The 22,680-nt window shown below is 34.7% G+C and overlaps 1 protein-coding gene across 2 annotated transcripts in view; it reads right to left on the reverse strand.

The window, feature by feature from the left end:
• CNTNAP4 (contactin associated protein family member 4) overlaps positions 1–22,680 on the reverse strand; it is a 247,180-nt gene that overhangs the window by 38,477 nt on the left and 186,023 nt on the right. Inside the window, exons 11-15 of one of the 2 annotated variants that reach the window (XM_076362421.1) lie at positions 20,253–20,359; positions 17,483–17,602; positions 13,249–13,446; positions 6,946–7,102; positions 3,614–3,741 (exon numbers count right to left, since the gene is read on the reverse strand). In XM_076362421.1, the coding sequence (XP_076218536.1) occupies positions 3,614–3,741; positions 6,946–7,102; positions 13,249–13,446; positions 17,483–17,602; positions 20,253–20,359 (710 nt within the window). The remainder of the gene's footprint in view (positions 1–3,613; positions 3,742–6,945; positions 7,103–13,248; positions 13,447–17,482; positions 17,603–20,252; positions 20,360–22,680) is intronic. The other variant, XM_076362422.1, reaches the window with a different exon arrangement.

Below are 22,680 nucleotides of genomic sequence, written 5' to 3' on the forward strand. Positions count from 1 at the left end.
AAGTAAACCTTCTCCCCCACATTTTTATATGGTATACCAGTGAGTTATTCTGAAGGACCTATGTCTGTCAGAAAGAACAAAAAACATGTTTAATAAAAGGATATCCCCTATGAAGTAGAATTGTATAATTTATTTTTAGAGAGTGACAGATGCAGAAATAATCAATAATCTCCACGGAGAGGACTCAAACCACACCTGTGAATTCAAGAATATCTATTTTTCCTTGTTTGACAGCACTTCTGAAAAATGGGTATGTGCTACTAGAACTTTTTTGTGTTTTTCACCTGTCCAAAGGTGCAGAAGAAAACAAATGCCATTAAAAGTGCATTTAATTAGACCCTCATGGGTGTCTGCAACCTCAGATTAGAAAAAATCTTAATAATGGTCTGCTTCCTTCCTGCAGCTTCAGAGTACTACTAATATGTTATTGTTGATCTTACAAGACAGTTTAGACTTACTTCATCAGTTTTGTCTAGCGTGAAATCTAACATGTAGAACTCAGAAACTAGTACAACTCATGGCTTTTTACATTTTCTGGAAAACTGAACTTTAAAGAAAATTTTCATTATAAAACCCCCTGCTGATACATAAAGGCCATTGCAAAAAATTCTAGTAAGTCATACACTCAGTCATTTCCAGTATAACAATTAAAATAATAGGATAGAATAGAATAGAATATTTATTGTAATATATATAATAAAATTATGTTGTATATGAGAAAGATATTAATATAATTTAATAAAATATAAAATATATTACATAGACCATCTATTATATATGTTTTATCCTATATTATATATTATTATACTATAAAATATACAGAATAATATCATATGATAATGGTATAATATAGGTGCTATATATGATACATGACATAAAATATGTGATACAGAATATATAACATATTATATGATACTTCATGTTTATATATTTTGTTATATATGACCATACAATTAATATTTTACTAAACACTTTGCACTTTGTTTTTATGTCAAAATTCTATGATTTTACATTAATTTTTCCTTCAGAAATTCTGTATTGTTTTCTCAAATTTTAGTCCCTACCTCCCTAAAAGCATGCCATCTCTTACTATCTTTGTCTTTATGTTGCAAATGGCTGAGAAAAATTACATTATTACTGCTCTTATTAAACAATCAAAGTGAATGTTCCTTTTCAAGGTTTATGCTGAATTATTACCATTAACTGTTATATTCTGAAAGGTCTTTTTACTGAGATTATTTCAGTCCCAAATTGCTTATTTCTGAAGTCAAATTCTATAATGTTGTCTGACATTACAAAAATATTTGTCTGACATTACAAAAATATTTCTCTGACATTCAGACTCTGATTTCTTGTGCTTGTCCTCATGATATTTTAGAGTTCTCTGTTGCAACTTGTCTAGAAATACTGTGATCATTTAGCATCAGTGTGAAATTTTGCAGCAATTCAATCACTCAGACTAAGCAAACATCAAATAAAGGCAGGGAGGTCAATGGGTGTCAGAACAGTCTGTATGTTTTAATGATTCACCCGGGGAAGCTAGTTGGCTTCCATGTTTTAAGATTTGTGATAATTGGGGTCAGGTTATGTAATTAATAGTAGTTGGGAACTTGGTGAGTAGTGAAATTGAAATTCTCCCCACTTATTAGTACTACACAAGCTGTAAATATTTCTGTTTCATTGCTGTCATTGTCCCTGGTTTCCTTGTCCCTGGCCACAACAGAGGCCTGCTGCTTCATAGGCTGTATGAGCATGGCCAGTCAATTGAGGAAGGTGGTTATCCCCCTCTACTCAACACTTATAAGACAACATCTACGTACTGCCTCTAATTTTAGGCCCTCCAGTACAGGAAAAACATTGATAAAAAGGAGCGAATATGGGGGAGGCCACCAGGATGTTCAGGTCTGGAACACTTTTCCTGCCCTTCAGGCTGAAGGACCAGGGCTGGTTCAGCCTGGAGGAGGGACAGCTTTGTGGGGGTCCTGACGGCAGCCCCCAAAATCTAAGGGGAAATCATCAAGAAGATGGAGCCAGGCTCTTTGCATTTGTGTAAGGTGTGAGTATCAAAGACAATGGGTATAAGTTGAAATAACAGAGTTTCAGGTTTGATCTAAGTAAAAAGAAATTCTCAGTGAGGACAGCCAAGCAGCGGAGCAGGCTTCCCAGAGAAGCAGTGCAGGCTCCATCTTTGGGGGCTTCAAGCCCCAATTTTACAAATCCCTGAGAGACCTGGTCCTTTCTACTCTGAATTATACCATAATCCTAGATCATAACCCCATGATTTAACAGTTCTTTGATAGGTAGGATAAATGATCAGCTCACAATCGGATGTCAGACAAGTGAAAAGGAAGCACCCAACAGGTTTTTTTTTGTCTCTTATAAATTTTCATAAGAAAATTAGAATGCATTGCTGTAACACACATCTGTTAACACATCTTCCAGGCATAATTACCCTGACAAGTCATGGGAATGAAAGCAGAGATGACATAAAAATAAATACATGCTAATTTATATTTATTTATCTATGCAGTCTCCTGAGTGAGTCTAAAAGTACAGAGTGGTACTTCTTTACTGGTATTCATTTCCTCTTATTCATAAAGGCTGAAGAAATGTGAAAAACAAACAGAACATCATATGATGAAGGAGGAAAATCACATAACAAAAATAGTAATTTGTAATTATTTGAAACAATAGTGAAGTTCATGAAAACTCATAGGGTAACATTTGATGTAAAGAAATTAAACTTATGAAATATTTTAATCCCTTACTCAACTGTAGACAAAATCCTGCCCATTCAACTCTTCAGTTAAGATCTTTAGGATGATCTGTAGTGTTGTGTCATCTGACTTTTGACTACAAACAGCAGCAGCCATAGAATTTTGTGCAATAGTATATTATTGAACATAAACTAAATCTGTTTTCTTTGCCAATGAAGATGGAAATTAATGAAATCAGAAATGTTATCATAAATCTTCAATAAGGTATTAGTTTTGCTCCAGTTGTCTCATTACCTTTAAATGATTTCTTCACACATAATATTTTTCTGGTTACTACATACATATTCAGGATGTACAAGCTTTATGTTTTGAATTACCCTATAAGTTTCTAAATTTTAAATTCTTATGTGGAGTTGCAATTTTGCTCATAGATATTGTATATACTGGATTAATCTCCCATAATATAGTTTTCCTGGTTGCACAAATACACAGAGAAGTTAATATGCATAAGGTTTGCTGATGGAGGCATGCAGATCTACTGAAGGGTATGTTTCTCCCAAGATATGGTAACCAGTTATGAATTCCCCTTCATGTAATGCTTTATTTGTAACTTAATTCAAATTCCATAAAAACACTGGATTTTGTACTCAAAATATGTTTGAAAATTATACTATTTCTGTCTTCACTATTGATGTGTATCATCAAAAATATACCTTTACAATTCTACCCTGGTTTGCACTGGACCATGGCATTTTGTCTTTTTCCTTTCTAATTACTAAAAGAACTGGATGCAATTTTTACAATAGTGTATCTTAGGCTGTTTAGCAAACAACATTTAAAATTTATTGCAGTCAAAACCCATTGTTGCTTAGCAAAACTCTGCAGTTGTTACTTACTGTCACCACGGCAAAGCAAAGGCCCCAGTTTGTAAGCTGCTTCAGAATTTGGTCTGTTAGTGTCTGTGATCACAATTTCAGTTACTGGTAGATGCTCCTTGTAGGAGAGGAATCCAGTATCATTAGTCCTGAAAAGGTAAAATGAAAGCCACAGCTCTCCTAAATGTTTCTGATAAACATTTCATTATCATTGACACATTGTTGGGGAAAAGGAAGGAATTAAATTCTGAAAAAAAGTGCTGCATAACTCTACAAGCAACTGTGAATACAACTGTATGCTTTGGTATTGATATTATGATCGTTTGACAGGACTGAAACAATTTCATAGGAAGTGGGCAGTTTTATGGTTGTGCTTGTCTGCATAAGCATGAGAAAACTCTTTGACATAAATGGGTACCTAAATGGCTGCCTAAGCTAACATATTTGCCCATGTCAGTAATTTTATGTTGCTGAGGACATAACGTATCTATAACAGCCTGTCTCTTCATTACGGAATATTAATTGGATTAGTATAACTTTTAAATAACTCTAATTTTTTTTCCTTTTTCATCTTGACAAAAGTTAAAAAAAATCAAATAGAAAAATACAAAGTCATGCTGAATGTACAGGAAAAGCAGCATATGTTACAAATATGTAACTCAGAAAAGGAAATATGCAACCTAGCACTCAGAGCACACATGCAGTACTTGTAAACTTAGACCAAATTCCTTGTTTAAAATCTTTGTTAACTTAGTGTCAGAACTGAATTTCTAAATTTCATAAGCACAAGTTTTGGCCCTAAAATTGCTTCCCCTGAACCCATGGAAATATTCAATCACTCAGGACCATTCTGGAAAACTCAATCTCTCCATTCAATCCATTTATAGTTGAATCTTCCCTTTAATGGGCAAAGCAAATAACTCGGAGACAACAGTACAAATTTAGAGAGGGGAGGCAAGATAGAACTCACTGCTCAGAGAGTAAACGCGAGACACACTTCAGCAAGCAAGCCACGTTTCTCTGGGAACATGGTTGGGCTTAGCAACCCCCTCTCTCAGTACACCATGCACAGGGACTGAGACAACGGGAAGAGATTCCCTCCTTGTGCTGAATGAAATCAGTGGGTTTTTTCTCCCCTCCCCCCTCCCTTTGCTAACATCAATATCTTTCCCCTGTATATAATTTCTGTTTATCTATCTGTCTTGGAGCACAGTACATACAAATGTACTTTTTTTTTCAGGTAACATTTTTTCTTAAGTGAGGAATGTGAAACATTTTTTAAAAATGTTAATTTTTGATGAGGTGACATGTTGCAGATTTCTAATTTAGAAATTAAAAAAACCCTCGAAACACCAAAAGTATTTGCTTCAGTAAAACTATGCTGCAAATAAAGTGAAACTGAAGAGAAACTAGCTTACCTTTTCTGCAGAGAGGATTTGCATTTTTGTAGATCTTTAGGAACAGATTTTTTGTAAAAATCTTTTTTATTTTAGACTTTTAGAGACTTAAAGATTTTGATTAGTCAAACAAGGAGTTTTAGAGCTAAATCTATGCCCAATCTATGAAATAAGATAGATTTCACTATGAAAATAGAATATAAAAAACATATTTTCAAAACCACACTGTGTGTAACTCTGGTATTCTGTGCTCAGAAAGCATCTCAAACAAGCACAGCCTCTACCTACATTTTCCACCCTATGAACAGTTCTGAATCAACTGGTTCAAACCAGTAGTCTCTAGGGAACCAAATGTAACATTAAGGCAACTACCAAAACACGTGTAAACATAGCCCCCATAACATTGGAGTTACTGGGATAATTCTGCACTTAAAATGAAAATTAAAATGTCAAAAGTGGATACATACAGATATATAAAACAGGAGTCATTACATTTTCAATGTAATACACTCATCAACATATGCAATTTACTCAAAGTCGTTATAGTGAAGACATGCATGTCATCCTCTATCTTTATTTACAAGTAAGTTACCACTATAAATTAACCTACGTATGCGAGCATGGATTGAATGACAAAACTGAGCAAGAATGTATTACATATATTAGCAACTACTCAAAATCCTGTCTCAAAATGAATTCATCTTTTAACACTTATTTTGTTGTTGGAAATCAAAAATTGTTTGTATTTTTGTGCAGCACAATAATAGGGAAATTCCTAGTGTTCTGTGTATTTGTTTAATCTCTTTATTGTAATGATCACAGCAGATATCACTCTGTGAGTTTTACTGCAGATGCAAATTCTTTTCCTACAGAAACTTTTGAAGCTTGTGAAGAATTGTTCTTTGAATAACCCTTTGTTGTATTTTCATTTCTGTATCTGTTGAGTTCCCTGCTCGTGATGACAGAATAAGCATTTTCCAACCAAACTCACTAGTTGTTCCTTTAAAGGAAGGGTGGATATCTAGCTTGAGAAAATAATGCATTGCTTCATTTTGTACACACAAAGTTGTTCATAAGTACCTTCCTTACATTTTTCTATTTTCAAAAAACAGTTGTTGATACATTTATTAGCATGCATATATTAACCTACTCACTGAATTGGATTTTTGTAAGTTAAATATGCTTTAAAGTTTAAAAGCTTAAAAGTTTCTTCAACAGAAAAGCTTTCATTTGAAAAGTCCCTGTTTGCTTTATAAAGTCCTACACTGCACTGGAGCTATTGTTGAGAAAGTTGCATCTGATTCTCTTAAGTGAAAAGTCAGGTTCAGATTTGACATTGTAACAAGCAATCATCGCTTATGTTATTTATTTGAACGGTATCATAAATAACATCAGAGAATTTCAAGTACAAGCGGAAGATCTACATTTTAGAAATCCTTCCATCCCCTTAGAACAGGATTCCATGTGAGTGCTTCACTTCGCTGATAGCAAGGGTGTCCAATTTTAATTATCTAAGTTGTAGATGACAAAAAAAGGGGGTAAAAAGTCTAAACTTAAAAGCATAGTTCAAAATTACGCTAAAAATTAACTTAACTTTTTCCAGAATCTTTTATTTTAGCTTTAATTACTTTCAGTATTCTAAAACTAATAACTGGAGTTGTACTAAAGACCACAGTTAATATCTTAATATATAACATGCAATATACTACAAAACTAGAAAGTATCTGCATAAAATTAAACCCTCCCCAGAATTCAGAGTGAAAGAATTAGCAACAATACTTAATGTATATAGTTATAATTTTGTGAGAAAATGTGTTCTATATCAAAGAAGCAGGTGACACTATGGTAATTTAAATTTACAACAGCTTTGGTGTTCTAAACGTGCTAAGGCCTGTATATTTTCTTTATTTACTTTCCAGGAAAAAGTATTGTGAATAAGCAACAGTAAAAAGTCACCATTCATCTCTGTCCGCATCACAGTTGCAGTAATGCTGGGAATCAATGCAGCTCCCCTCTAATCCACAAGCACATTTTTGTACAGCAGGCAAGGAACCTCCCCAGTAAGTCTGTGTTTCATTGGTTCTTCCAATCCACCAGCTCAGTGGCATCCCATCTAAAAGGTAGGTTAGAGAAAATCAGTGGCCAGTCTTGTCTCCTACTTCTCCCAGTTTTTCTCATCCAATATGTTTCCAACAGGTTAAGCAGAGAAAAATCACCCCTCAAATCTAAAAACTTTAAACAACAATTGGAAAAAAAAAAAACCTACTTTTACTTGATAAGTCATTATTCATTTTAATACTTCATTATCAGGTATTAAATGATTGTCACAGGTTTTTGCTTGCATTAGTGGAAAAGGGAACTCACAGTCCCTAGCTCAGCCAGCCATGATATTAGAATCATTTATCTTAAGCAGTCCATTTATATAATTCATTTTAAAATGATCCATGAAAAAGGAGATACCATCGCCCTAAAAATCAAGGTAGTTTATATTCCCAAGTAAAGATCAATTTTAGATCATGGAACTACCAGCAATAGAATGAGAAGACTTACAGAAAAGCTATGTAGAAATGGTCTCATCCCACTACCAAGAGTACTACAGAGTGCTACTACCCATATCTGTGATGAGCATTAAGCAGCTGAATAGTGGTGTTAATCAGAAATGCCCAAAGACAGCTGTTAGGTCACAGGCAGCAGATTCAGAATCTATATATTCAGACAGAGCAGAAATCATATTAACGGCACTCCCATAAGCAAGTTGATGTATCTGGTGAGCAGAAGTGAGGTTTCCCAGGACTATTACATCTCTGTGTGGTGCATCCAGTCAGCATTGTTTGTAGCAAAATGATAAAACTGGATGTTTCCTTAATGTTACAGTACTGCAGATTAAGCTTAAAGATGCTGCCAAGCAAGCACAGCAACAGAAAATATATACAGAACAGATAATAGCTAAAAGATATGAAGCATAAAGATAAACCATCTCAGATAAGAAGGAGGAAGGGTGATAGATGCAATGCATGAAAGTCAAGGCATGAGAAGAAATCAAGTACTGTTAAATTATAGTTTCTTATAGATGTACTTCTTTTTGCTGTTGTTGGAGCTCCAAGTTTTCTGCAGCAGACCCCCACAAAGAAGCTGGAATTTATACTAGTCTCAACTTTACTTACAACTGCCACTGTTTATTAAACCTCACTGTTAGGTAAGACCTCTGTTACGCTGACAATCTCTCAGATCGTAAACATATTGACTGCATTCATTACCACACAACTGTCAGCCCAGCAGGCCAAAAAACAGTGCGAGCAGTTTCTGGAAAAGTCAAACTTGCATAATGGCATCAATGTCCAATATCAGTGTTTGTGTTTGCAAGCCATCACAGGAGGAAGAAAACCTAGAGACAGTTTATAAATAATTTATCAGACAACAGTTTAAAAAGCTTCCAACAAGTAAGACTGTAAAAAGCAGAATATTTCTGCTGTTTTAACAGCATGCCTTAGCTTTATATTATAGTCATGAATTAATATTCCCAGTCTTTCGCTAGGGACATTGGGGTATGTTTAAAAGCTAGTCTCAGTTATTTGTTCATACAGCAGGGTGAGGAGAGAGTATTTACTGAAATGCTGCAAGTTCATACTGATTAGTCCAGATTGTTATTCGTGCTTTGGCAGAAAATAATGCCTATGCAAAATAAAGCTATTAATTAAAATGGCTAGAGATTTCTTCATTATGATCACATAAATGTATAACAGGTGACTTCCTTAACGACATTGTTTGCAAATGCTATCCAGGCTGATTGAATATAATGTATTCTTAAAATACAGTCAGTTAAGAATTACTATGTGGACTGCATGTTCCAAAGAGTATTTCATGTGACCATCATCAAATTTTGTACTTGTCAGGCGTAGCTAGTGGAGATTATAGATAGAAGAAGTGGGAGGGATTACACTGTGCAGGCAATTTGATAATGTACTTATTTGCATTTCAAATTCTGGTATTTCATTGTGCTCATAATAAATGAAACAGAACAAACATTTCAGTAAAATGTTATTTAAATTTTGTTTCAATGTCAGGTATGCTTTAGTTATTAGCTATGTGTGATTGATTGCTTTTTGTTTGTTTTGTAATTCTGACTATAAAATCATTCAAAGAATTATGCATAAAAATCAGAAAGCAAATACATAAAGGTGAATTTAAACAGGAAAACTTGATGAAGACTACCTTCAGATGCTGAATAGATGAAATGACAACTAAGTCAGCAAGTCCAAAATTTCAAATTAGATCACTTTACCTTCCTAAACTTCCCTCCAATTTTTAAAGCATTTGTATTCCAAACAGAATTCTTATTTAGCTCTCTGAGCTCTTCTAAATAGGCTGAGCATCCTATAAAATTTAATTATAATTCACACTTAAAACTACAAAAATTTCTAACAAAACTTCTAAAGTTTATGGTACTATGTCACACTAGGACACTAATAGTTAGAATGCATACTTGCTTGAGCAAGCTGTAAATTATGCTTCACATAAAAATAAGTGAGAAATATATTTCCAAAGCTCTCAAAAACATAGAACTAGATTTTTCAGTAACAGTTTAAATCTGAAATTACTACTCTTCAGAGAGAACAAGTAATATGTTCTGTCTTCTCTCCATACTTTTCAATGGAAAGATATGTCTTGAAGAAAAAAGAAAATAAGAGAGCATCTTAATTCCTCCTTTTTGCCTAGCTCTCTGATATCCAGGGTATAAAAGAAAGAACTATTTCATGGGGTGGAATGACCTTAAAATTTTAGAAGATACTAGAATTCTCCCTTTCCATAATATCAGCAAGTTCTAAATTTGTAGAAAGAAAAAGATGATAAATTGGAGGATATTTGAAAAACTTACTCACAAGCTCAGAGACAAAAGCCTAGGGCTTACATTTGGTTGTGTTCAAAGACTAAAAATTCTACCAGACTAGAAATATTTTAGCAAATATTCACAATACACTGACTGTTGTCAGTTTAGATGCGCCCCAGTTTTAACTAGGTCTTATCTAGGCATTGCCAGTTTTGCTTAACAGTAGATAGCTTGACTGCTTCTAAGACTGTACAGATGTCTTTGAGAAAGGAGTACTGATGTGGCTAATTCTGTAAACAGCTCTGCATTACAGTGCTGTGCTGAGCTAGATAGCTGGTCTACACAATTTAAAGGTGATTCAGTCAGGTATTCTTTAGCTGCAGCCACTACAGTGGTCACTGTGTAAATATAACCCTAATCTTCCGCCACTTATCAAACATGTTGGATGCCTATATGCACTAAGACTTCGGAAGGAGTGGCTGATACTCCAAGAGGGTCATGCTGTTATCCAGAGGGACTTTGACAGGCTGACCATAATGGGCTGACAGGAACCTCATGAAGTTCAACAAGGGGAATTACAAAGACCTACACCTGGGGAGGAACAGCCACAGGCAGCAATATATGCTGGGGGTCACCCAGCTGGAAAGCAGTTTGGTAGAAGAGGGCCGTGGGATCCTGGCGAACACAAGGTTGAACATGAGCCGGAAATGTGCCCTTGATACAGGAAAGGCTACTGTTATCCTGGGCTGCATTAGGAGGTTGAGGTGTTGCCAGCAGGTTGAGGGAGGTGATCCTTCCCCTCCTTTCAACACAGGTGAAGTCATAGCTGGAGAATTGTGTCCAGTTCTGGGCTCCACGTTACAAAAGAAAGATGGAAGTTCTGCAGAGAGTCCAACAAAGGGCCACAGAGATGATTAAGGGATTGAAGCATCTCTCCTATGAGAAAAGGCTGGGAGAGCAGGAACTGTTTAGCCTGGAAAACAGAAGGTTCAGGGGGATCTTATCAATGTATATAAATACCTGAAGGGAAGGTAGGTGTAAAGACGACTGAGACAGGCTCTTTCCAGTGGTGCCCAGTGACAGGACAAGAGGCAGTGGACACAAACTGATACATGAGACATTCTTCCTGAACATCAGGAAAGACTTTTTCACCATGAGGATGACTGAGCACTGGCACAGATTTCCCAGAGAGATTGTGGAGTCTCCATCCTTGAAGACATCCAAAAGCCGTCTGGACATGGGCCTGAGCAACTGACTCTAGGTGGCTCTGCTTGAGCAGGGGCGTTGGACGAGATGACCTCTAGATGTCCCTTCCAACCTCAGCCACTCAGTGATTTGTGATTCTGTGATTCTAAGACTGTGCAAACTCATACTGTTTGCTGCTGATGTGGTTCAGATGCTGAAAACAACATCTATTTCAGTGGGTACTCTAGGCGCACTGATCACTGAGTTCCCTGAAAAAAAGTACCAGCACATATATTTTGAAAAAAAACCACTTTTTTCCTTCTCCTTGTAGGTGAGACCTAGCCCTTCAAAAGCACAGAGCAGTCTATATCTACAAAGGGACATCTGATTCTTCTCCCAGGAACCGTATCTGGTTTTACCCTTACTATGACTAAATGGGTCAAAGAGGATCTGTCCTTATTAAGTCATGCACCATGGCCACTACCCTTGAACTAAAAAAGAGCAGATCTAAATCCTGGAACATAAAAATCTGAATTTCATTTTAAGGAAGTGATTTAATTAAGAATGCTAGAAAACGTAAGGCAAAGTTAATACATCCTCTAAACAGTTATAACAATGTGGCTCTGGCTGCTTTCAGAGAGGGAAACGTAAACGCTAACTCTCTTTAATAACTGTTATTATTTCATCCCTGTATCACAAAACTCAGCGTTGCCTTTTTTAAGCAGCCTCACTGCAGAAGCCAAGACTGACCATCACCAGATCCTAGCTTTCTCTTACCTCAGAACTCTCTCTTTCAGAACAGACTAAAGCCCACTCTTCAGAGGAATGACGAGTTGCATTTGGTACAGTCTGTGGTAGTGTTTAAACAAAGAATGATTTTAGAAAATCTATAGAACTCACAAATAACTTTCCCATACCTATTTACTCCTAGCATTCAAAACTCTAAATATTAGATGGCCTAGCACAATTGACTGATTGCACTCTTTTAGCTTTCCAGAAAAACCTGCATTTCTGTGCAATCTCATTGGATCACAAAAAATAAGGTAGAAAGTCCTGCTTGCCTGGGTCTTTCCCTCTCTTCTTCTCTGACCTAAATTTTTTCATGGTTTCCAGCTTGATCATTCTGCTGAAACTGGTGAGTTGAGAAGGTGGGGTTTATTATTGTTTCTTTGGTTTTCACGTAGTCTGTGTGACAGTTAATAGCCAAAAGATATGAAATACTTAGAGAGCACAATCTTGAAACCCTCTGCTTGGTGTAAACTATGCTTTTGAACATCTAACCATAACTTTAATTTGAAGTCCATAGGTGAAAGGGAGGGTCAGTGGGACATCTTAAGCATTAGGTTCGTCTTTTATGCTGTGGAGATGTTTTTGAGCAGATATTCTGCCAAGAGTGAATTCTAGTCTAAGAAGTCCAGTGATGTCCATGACATAATTAAGGAGAAAGAATATGTAAGGAAAAAGTTTAGAGACAGAACTGGAGACTGTTGCACTCAGAGGCCTGCTCTCTGCTTAGTAGGAAAGAATGCCAAGAAATCAATTTGAGCAGTTTCAGAGTTTCTGGTGGACAAGTCAAACAATTTCTTTTAGTTTTTCAAAAGATAGCAAACAATGAGATCTGCTCTGTGTCAGTGAGAGCGAAGCTTTAAGTAGACTACATAACTTAAGTAGACTACATAATTTTTCTTTAAGTATGTCAGAGGATCTCCATTCATTTTTCTCTTAAAACAATTATACTTTTGCCAATAATCCACATTTTAAGAATTGCTTATATTGGACAGTGGAAACTTAATGTTATTGTTGCTTTTTGTCAAGCACTCACAATATGCACACTAAGTGTTCAAAAACATTCAGCGATAAACTTCTGCTGATATCTATGCACTAATTTGTGTTCTTTTAAGGAGATATTTCCTCAGTAATTCCTTCATTAAAATTTAAAGATCCCTGGCAGGCAGACCAACAGGAGCTCTGTTAATAATAATCTCTGTTAATTTAAAAGACTTATGAGAGAAATTAACTTTGAAGGGCACCTAATAATGTGAATGAAGATCATTATAAACTGACAGTTGTGGTTTCCTTGTTCAAATACCTCTTGGCAACTTACTGGAATCTGAGTACTAGATATCTGAAGTAGTTCAAACTCTGTAGTAGCAAAATGCCAAAACCTTGATAGAAATAAATACCTCTAGTAGCCAGTAAAATAAAATGCACTATGCAACATAATAAAATTTGTCTGCTTTACTTACCTGGCTTATCTAAAAGCCTCGACTTTTTGCAGTGGTAAGCAAGCTCCTGTTCACAGTGCTCTGCGTGGTTAATTGTAGCCTGAAGCTGGTCTAGGCTGGCAGAGTACTTGAAAAACACAGTGTGGGGATTCTCTCGATTAGCACTTTTGACTCTGGTTAGGTTGGTGTTGTTATGCTGTATAATTGTCCATGTTGCATCTTTCAAAACACATGTGAAAAGTAATAAAGAATGAAAAGTAGTCGTGTAAGTTGGTAATGGAAAAGGAATGTATGATGAAATCAACCAAACTTTAAGGTGACTTCTTTGATCACAAAAAGTGCTTTTGGGCGCATAAAACAGAGACATAAATCACCGAGCAAAAATGAGAACAATTAATCATTGTTTCTATTTACAAGTAGATTATCATACCATGACTGTAACAGGTATTCAGCTTGTTATGATTATTGAATAAGAAAACAGTAAGTGATGACACCCAAATAATTGTCTCTGGAATAAGATATAGTTTACTTGGTAAATTGCAATGAAAGAATAGAAAGAAATAGTACTTACTATTGTTACTTTTCCCAGGCTTAAATTGTTTATAAAATAGCATTAAATTCTATCCTAGATTCTAGCTACATTACATATATCACTATAATTTGAATTAATTTATTCTGTATGAGAAAATTACCTACAACTTTTTTCTATTATATAAAGAAGCAAAAGTAGCTTGCAAATTCTGTATTTACTATAAAACTCAGATTACATGAAGGTGAGTTATTCTAGCCATCTAAAATCAAATAGTAGTCATTATTTGAAGTACTATTCAAAACCTGTATGTAGTCAAGGACTAAGAATCACAGCTTCCAAAGTTCAATAGAAAGTTGCTTCCAAACACCTGACGAAATATTAATTTATGGCAATGACCATGGTATGCCCACTTGACTTGGTGCTATAATATGATGAAGTACTAGTTCAGAACTGAGAGCTGCATTTCCCTAAAAAATATGTACTGCTCTTAAGTCGACTTTTAGCTCAGTACTGCTGGGTAAGGAAGCGACGTACTTCATTGCATTGTGTAGACAGGCCTTGTGATTCATGTAAACCAGGGGCATGCAAAATATTGCCAAAATATTTATTCCAGAAGCAATTGAATTGTGTCTGCAAGATTTTGTTTTCCATGAATCACTAGTAAATATTCAATACTCCAAACATTATTTCTAGAAAAATATGTTCCGAAGTAATGCTCTTGTAATAAAAGAGCAGAAAAGACTTGTATATAAATATACATATAATTCAAATGGTTGAATAATAAACAATATATTGCACGTTTATAAAAGGTATATGCTAAGATGTGCAGTCTGCTGTGAAACAGACTTTCTCCAACTTGGAGCCATGCTGCTTACACTAAGCAAAAAAGCAGTTCAATAACTTTCCAGTTATATTGATACTTCACATATATTCTTTCATTAAAAGTCTTATTTTAACTTTCTACAGCAATTATGGAAAGCATTTTTAATTGTAAAAACTTACTACAATGCAAAACCACACAGATCAAGAACTAAAACTGATGTTACAATATTTATATGAAGGTATTACTTTAAAAGCTACTAGCCATAGGCTAAGTACTATGTATTTACTTTGAGACTAGAAAAATAATTTTTCTGTACACTGAGACACAGGAAGGATGAAAGTGGCCGGCACCACAGCACAGGAATGCATTGGTCACTCTGTCCTGTAGTTTGCATACAAGGAAATGTAATATCAGACACTCTGCTTGGGAGTACAGATTACTCCCTCCATGTTCTTCGAAATATAAATTGCCCTAAATATTGGTGGCTGATAAAGGCTTATGTGATTCTGCTGTTTTGTACTTTTGCCAAGCCCCCTCACCTATGAATAGGGAAACACTGAGCTTATTCTGTTTCAACCTTCACTTGCAAAGACTGTAACAGTCTGACCCCCATGACTAAAATCGACTTTAATGTAGGGGTGAGCAGGCTCCCAGTTAAAGCCCGTCTGTGTCAGTCAAGTCAAGTTTAGATTCATGTTCACTGTATTCTCATATCTTAATGGCCAATGTAATTTGAGTAGATATGAGACATATTATTTTATTTTTTTCTAACTTGTAGTATTGATGATAATATTTCTGACATTCTAATAGTAATATTTCTAACTATTTAATAGAGTTGTATTTTATTTCATTAGCTTTTTACAGGTCAAACATGGCTGACGTTATATTTATGAAGAGGAAAGAACTCATGGTCACTTAAAGGACAAGTATTCATGAGAAAACTTAAAGGAAATATCAAGGTGAGATGCCTATTAAAAAAATGTTATATTAAAAGGAGTCTATTTATGCAACTTTTTTATCATTGCTTACCGTTTTTTGGTCAAATTATAAAATTTTATTAAGTACATGCTCATGGTGTCAAAAAGCAGATGGCTGGAAATATAGCAAACAGATTTGTTTTTGTACATGCACGTACACACAGACACAAATATATCTAAAGGCTACGCTGAACATAAAAATTAAGACAAGCAGGTCAGCTATCAGACTCATTGTCACACTCCCAAATTTACAAAGAAAAAGAAAAGCAAGTCACTGCAAAGTTTGGTCATCTTAACTGGCAGTGTTGGACTGTAGGCTTTTCATTCTGAAACTGACCTCCAAGAATAAAACCAGGGAAAGGCACCTCCCTCCCAGCTGCCTAAAAATAGAACCCCATGAATGTCAAAGACAAGGCAGTGCTGTAAGAAATGTGGGCATCTGCCTTCCCTGCCTCTGGTGGGAAAAGGGAATACCAGTCACGAGGAAACTGGGAACAAAACAAATATAGAAGATTCATCCTGTCAGGCTGCATCTCGAGATGAAGAACTGATCAATGAGGTTTGCTTAATGTGGTGAATAAGGAGTGACTGAGGAAAACAGTAACAGCTGTTCATGGACACACAAGGATAAATCAGACACTACACTGTACCTTGGAGGGTTATGCCCACTTAAAAAAATTGTCATCTTTCTGCCATGATTCTTTGGTCTCTTTTAGTCTCATAGGACACTAGGATATTTCTTTTTAAGGGCCTGTGCCAACCTGAAGTGTGCCCACCATGAGGTAGCACAGTTTGCTGTAGAAGTCAAAGTCAGGAGCTGACATGGTGAGACTAGTTAAATTACACAGACTGATTCAAATGATAAGAATTCTATTATTTCAACACGTATAAGTATTCTTTAGGTCTCTGTGAAAATCAACCAATGCCACTGACAGAGTCCTGTCAGTTTCTCAAGATACAGACGTGACAACAAATTGTTTACAACATCAAAACCTTCTGACAAAGTTTCTAAGTCAAGTTCTCAACACTTACCTAAGGACATACCTAAACCAAATTCAACTATAGCTTATTCATGTAGTCTTTTAAAAAGTTATAACTGTGTAAAAATATATTTTTGTCACAAAACAGTAAAGTATTTTCATCATTTTAGCTGGAAAGCAATTCAAATATATAGAGGCTAAATAAAGAGAAAAGGAAACAGCCACAAATAAAACAATATTTTCAAAAAGCTATTTAAATGTAAGCTTTCTTGAAAGGACATATACCAATAGGCATACATAGACAAAATCAACTGGTTTGTTAAAAAGAAGACTGACAACAAAATCTGATATCTAAAACTTCTAGTGATATAAATGGTCAGATTCAAAGAACTGGGTGCAGAAGAGGAGGCAGTGTGCTTGAAAGTGAGGCTGCAAGAGTCCCACTGGTTGCATTTGCATTCTCCAAAAGATCTACTTGCAGTTTGAAAAATTAAGCTTAATGCCTATATTCCTCGTAACAAAGGCCAGTTCTGAATTACAATTTTTCAGAAGGTTACTGGGAAAAATCAGTAATTTCCTCATGAAACATAGCTTATTTCTCATTTCCTTAAATGTCCTCAAGAGGCTGTAACTTCAATGAAAAGAAAGCTGCTCCCCAAAAATGAACTAGTATGACATTGTCTCCATATGGCACACATGTCCCATTTATGCAAAGAACAACAGGAATGCAGTGTTAGCTTCACAGCCTGAATGCTGTTATTATTCTAATTTCTCTGCCTAATTCTTTGCCCAATATTCTGAGCTAAGGAGTCACCTTCATTTTGTTGTGCATGTATACATTAAACTTACGAGCTACAGAGGCTTCTTACTTGATAACTCATGTTTCAATATAATGAGCATGCATACAGACCCAGCTGTGAGTTAAGGAAGTTTATCACCTCACCTGTCATATTACAGTATACAAGAAACGGTCCCAAGGGGCCACTTCCATCTGAATCAATATTGTAAAAGCCTGAAGTGTTCCCTCTGTGCTTATAGGCTTCACATGATTGCTCATAGATGGCTGTAAAAGAACACATTCCATCACAAATGTAATGGCATAATTTTACGTTTTATTCAGCGAATTAAAAAAAAGTGCGTGGAGCCTGTCAATGGGGAAAAAAAGTTGCGTGTGTGTGTTCGCTACTAAAGAATACAGAAGAAATCGCATAATCAAAACTATACTTTCATTTGATTTTGTAAAGCACATTTGGTTTTATTTATCAGGGAGATCACAAGGGACATTTTCAAGAATTTTCTTCCATATTTCAAGCTGGAAACTTCAGGGAAGAAACTGTGAAATGTGGGTTAGTAAATGGTTGTAAAAACTGCCAAATAATGTGAATGCCAAGGGTATTACTTAGACCCTGGTAATCTGATTTTGTGGAAACAAACACTAACTACCTCAACCAGATTTTTGCTGTTGTTGTTATTACATATGACAGAAGGTAGGCAGTGTTTCTAGGTATTCTGACTGTCTCCTGGCATTTTTTGGCTTTCACACTTCTTATTTTCTTCCCCTTTTAAACAGAAGGGCAAATAACTTGTCAGAGACTGCAATATAAGAACTAAATAAGCAAAGACAAAATGAGAGCTCCTCAGTCTGATGTCATGTATACTTTATATCAGTCAAGGCCTAAAGAAAATTCTGTGATGACTTCTTTATAACCAAAAACCTGAGAAAAAGGACTTATGACTCCACCTCTGTACTTAAACAGACAGGAACCACTGATGATAATGCCACAGCTAGACCACATTAGCCTAACTTCTCCTTTAACCATTGTATTTCTATCGAGCAGTCATACTGTTCTGGTCTTTCTTTTCACATGTAGACTGTGTGCTCTATCAGTTATTATCAAAACTTGAAAACACTCTGCAAAAAGAAAGAGCCGTTAGATTCAGAAAAAAAAAGTTATGAGTGCTATAGAAATAAAAACATAACTCCGTAATAATTATTCACGGTCTAGAAGATGTTGATCTATATAAATTCAGTTATTTAAATTAAAAAAAAAAGCCATAAAGTACTAGTACAATAATCCAAAAGAGGTGCTGTTTTTTAAAAAGAAGCTAGCTTTTGGAAGAGTGTGATCTCTGTATTTTTTGCCTGATGGTTATTGGTATTATATGGCAACACCTATCAAAAAGATAAACAGATTGCTTACTCTATGAAATATTCAGAATGCACAATTTATATAATTTTCAAATTGAATTTTATGGTTCCTTACAGTAAATAGTCTTAGTTAAATTTAAACATGACCAAAGAGATTCAATTATTCATTAAATGTTTTATGAACATGGTAGTTTGTGTACTAATATTTTGAGATCATTAACTTATTTCTAGGTTTATAACAAAAAGAGTGTTTCTTTGAGAATTCCAGGGGCATTTTTTTCTTTTGAAATTACACAGAAGTGTGTTAACATGGCCAAAAATTATCCTAGGTTCTTGATTTGAAATCATTATTAAAATCACTAAAATCAAGTACTAAGAGTCTTCCTTTTTATATCCATAGATACAGTATTTTATTAATCACAAACAAACATCCCAGAAGGCTTTTATATGTAGTTTTGACAGTGAATAAAAATTCAATAACTCTTATCATATTATTACATCTCTCATGGAGTCCTAATCATTAGGAAACCATGCCCTCCATCTGTCCTCATAGACATCATCAGTTGATTCAACATATGATTTTTCAAATTATAATGAATCAAATCACCTCCATATTCACTTTGGGCTTGTCATAGTTTTATATGATAAACTGTGGTATTCAAAAGCATCTGTATTATTGGCATCCTTTCCTTGTTACACAAATTTTATTAAAATTGTTATTTACGCCACTGTGTTTTTTACAATTAAGGCATTACAGGAAAAGTCATCACTGTTATTGACTCTGTACAAGTGAGATTTAATAGTCAGTCTTCTCAAATCAGTGATTTCTCAAAAAATCCCATGTGTGTAGACATAAGTTCTTTTCAGAAAATCTGCAACAACGTTTGTATAGATTTTATAAGTACAATTTATAAGGACAGAATTATTTATCTGATCTTTAGGGCAGTCTTTGGAATTTTTTAAAATTATCTGTAAAGTTTCATAAGGATTTCTAGTTATAAGAAGCATATAATGAAGGCCAGAGTAATGATTTATTCTGCTTCCCAGAACATGCTTAAAGAAGTACAAATGTAGAGCATCTCCTGTGAAATTAGTTGTTATTTTCAATTAGTTTTTTTAAAAATTTCTCCTAATCTACTCCCTGATTCAGCAAACTACATAAACACGTGTTTAGGGCTTAGCTTGTGATTACTTTTGCACATGAATGTAGTCCCATTGTCTCAGGAAAAAAAAAAAAATGTTGTGATGAAAAAAGATGAATTAAACACATTTCTAAATGATTTGCTGATTCAGAAAGCGGAATTATATGGATGGAAGAGGATATTACTGACCACCTCATGTAAATTACAAAAAATGTGAAACAGAAACAGATAAACATTAGAACTTGCAATGAGTTTTTGCTGTTATATATTTTGAATTCTCAAGATCTTTCCTTGAACTAACTTATTAATATTTACATGACTGAAAAATCTTCTAATATGAATGATCAATACAAATGTATATTTTTGTGGTGAAAAAATTCAATCAGAAATAAAAGCATAGTCAGAAAACATCTTAGACTTACGATAGTGGCAAGTAGCTCCCTTGTAACCAGTATTAGCACAGTTGCAGTAGAAGCTGTTCCAGGACTGTGAGCATTCACCACCATGTTCACAGTAATTAGGCAAACACCTAAAAAGAAAAACAAAGAGCACTTTTGCTACACGTCACTTGTACTTATCAAGGGATGCAAAATCATGGAAAAGAAGTATAATAACATGAAGGAAGTCTTCAAGCTCATTGGGGAAGACGTCAATATAATTACTAGAAAATTAAGATAATTTCCCTTCATCTTCCCTGCTATTCCTATTGCCTATAATAAATATATTAATTATGCAATAAGCCTGTAAGAACAGAAATAAAGTGTAAGATACATAATTGTTACTTATTACCATTCAACTATCTGCAATTCAATGCAGATTGATAAACCAATGAAAGATTTACATGCTGATAATTCACTGGCAAGTTTTGCAACTGATAGGATTTCTTCAACAAGATGTGTCACAACAAAGCAGCATCACAACAGATTTCTTTCTGTTCTTCTAAAAATAATAGAAAATTTTTAAAAGGATCACATAACAAATAAAATTGACCATAGTACCTGAGACCTATTTCTTATTCTAAAATCGTGGTTACTTTCTATTCTAGAAAGAGTAAAATATTCAGTATGTCAGTTCCATCACAAGAGGTAACTACCAGTAAAGCCAGTTTTCATTCTGGTGATATGAGCAGAAACCTGAAGAATTTTGCTGGCTTTCTTCTGGATTTACAATGGTTGACAGCAAAGAAAATTTGCCTGTAACTGCTTAATGGTTAAGACTGCAGCACTGTACCTAAGTATAAAATATTGCAAGAGATAAAAAAAAGAAAATTTATCTTTGTTATAAACACAACTGAAAATACATTGAAATAGAGTGGCACACATTAACCAATTATTTACTAGCTTTTCACCTTAGAAATTAGTTAACATTCTAATTGCAGTGAGTGTATGTGTATATGCATGCGTATGCGATACAGGTCAAAAAGTATAAAAAGGCTTTATTGTTGACATTAACCACAGGAAAAAGAAAACAGGCCCACTAATATTCACAGGATCTTAAAATACCTTTTAATTAATTCGAGAAATCTTAGGAGGGTATTAAATTAGGATTGTAGAAAGTCCAGCAGTTCACACATCTGCCCTATGAATAATTCAGGGCCTTTGTACATTCACTCTTCACTCTCAAATAATTTTGTCTTCCTTTAATGTTTATAAACAAGGATAAGCAGAGGTTTTCAGAGAAGGGAAGGAGAAAAAAAAAAAAGTAGCAGCAGGTAAAGTGTAGGCAAAGTAAAGTGATATAGGTCACCTATTTTCAAGGAAATAAGTAACATTTTTGCCAGTGAAAGAGCTCATCTTGTATCTATTATCTCACTTACAGAATGTATTTCTAAGACAAGTCTGTAGATGATATATGGCTCAATGAGTTCTGGTTTGGAACATAAAAATGAACTTTAGTTACCGCGCTTACAATTACTTTGATATTATATATTTTGTTTGAAGGGATTGTATAAATGTGCCTAGTAATAATTCTTACAACAAATGCCTAATTTTGCTTTCTATGGGTATGACTAGTCATCAGTTATTATAAATATATATCTCCTCTAGCGTAACTGCCATTCAGGACTTTCAGTGCATCCTCTGACAGCTGCTCTGCTTGCATGTATTTCAGGCATAGTTTTTCTTGTCTTATTCCTTTTTGATAAAGACATCATTATCCCAAAATTGCAAGTGATTTACATGGTCTTTACTTGTATTGACTCCCTGTCCATATTAATTAGCCTTCCTAATAGTGTTCATAAAATGAAAAGCTTAGATGAAATTGATGACACTTGAACCAACTTTAATAGAAGTGAAAAAAATTTAGGGTATAATTTAAATCTTTTAACATCAAATTTTACATCTTGCTTCTGTTTCAGAATGTGTGATAGAAAGTAGCCACTAGCTACATCAAAGTGAAGCTATAATTACATTCTATGCTGCGACTCTACCCAAAGCAAGATTTAGAACAGTGCTTTCTCTGAAGAAAATCATCTTCTAACAAAAATATTTCTAATATTAAAAAAAGTATTTCTAATACTTCATCTGTAAAAGGTAATTTTTGGATTCTTTGCCATGCCTGCTTAAACCAGAAAAAAAAACAGCTGATTAAACGTTTTCCACATATTACTTGATAATATGCTTTTAATTGTATGACATCTGAAAATGATACATGATTTAAAACCAAGGCAGTGGGCTAATAATAATCATAAGCTAATATTCAAAGGAGAACACTGATCCAGAACATGAATATACTTTTGATAAGAAGGAAAAGGAAAGGGAAAAAATAAGAACTTCATATGCCAATTATATGCTAAATACATTTTTTGTGCACTATCTTCTTATCATGGTTCCAAACTATGGCTAAAAGGTA

Source organism: Aptenodytes patagonicus, chromosome Z, assembly GCF_965638725.1.
Source record: "Aptenodytes patagonicus chromosome Z, bAptPat1.pri.cur, whole genome shotgun sequence".
NCBI classification, from domain to species: Eukaryota; Metazoa; Chordata; class Aves; order Sphenisciformes; family Spheniscidae; genus Aptenodytes; species Aptenodytes patagonicus.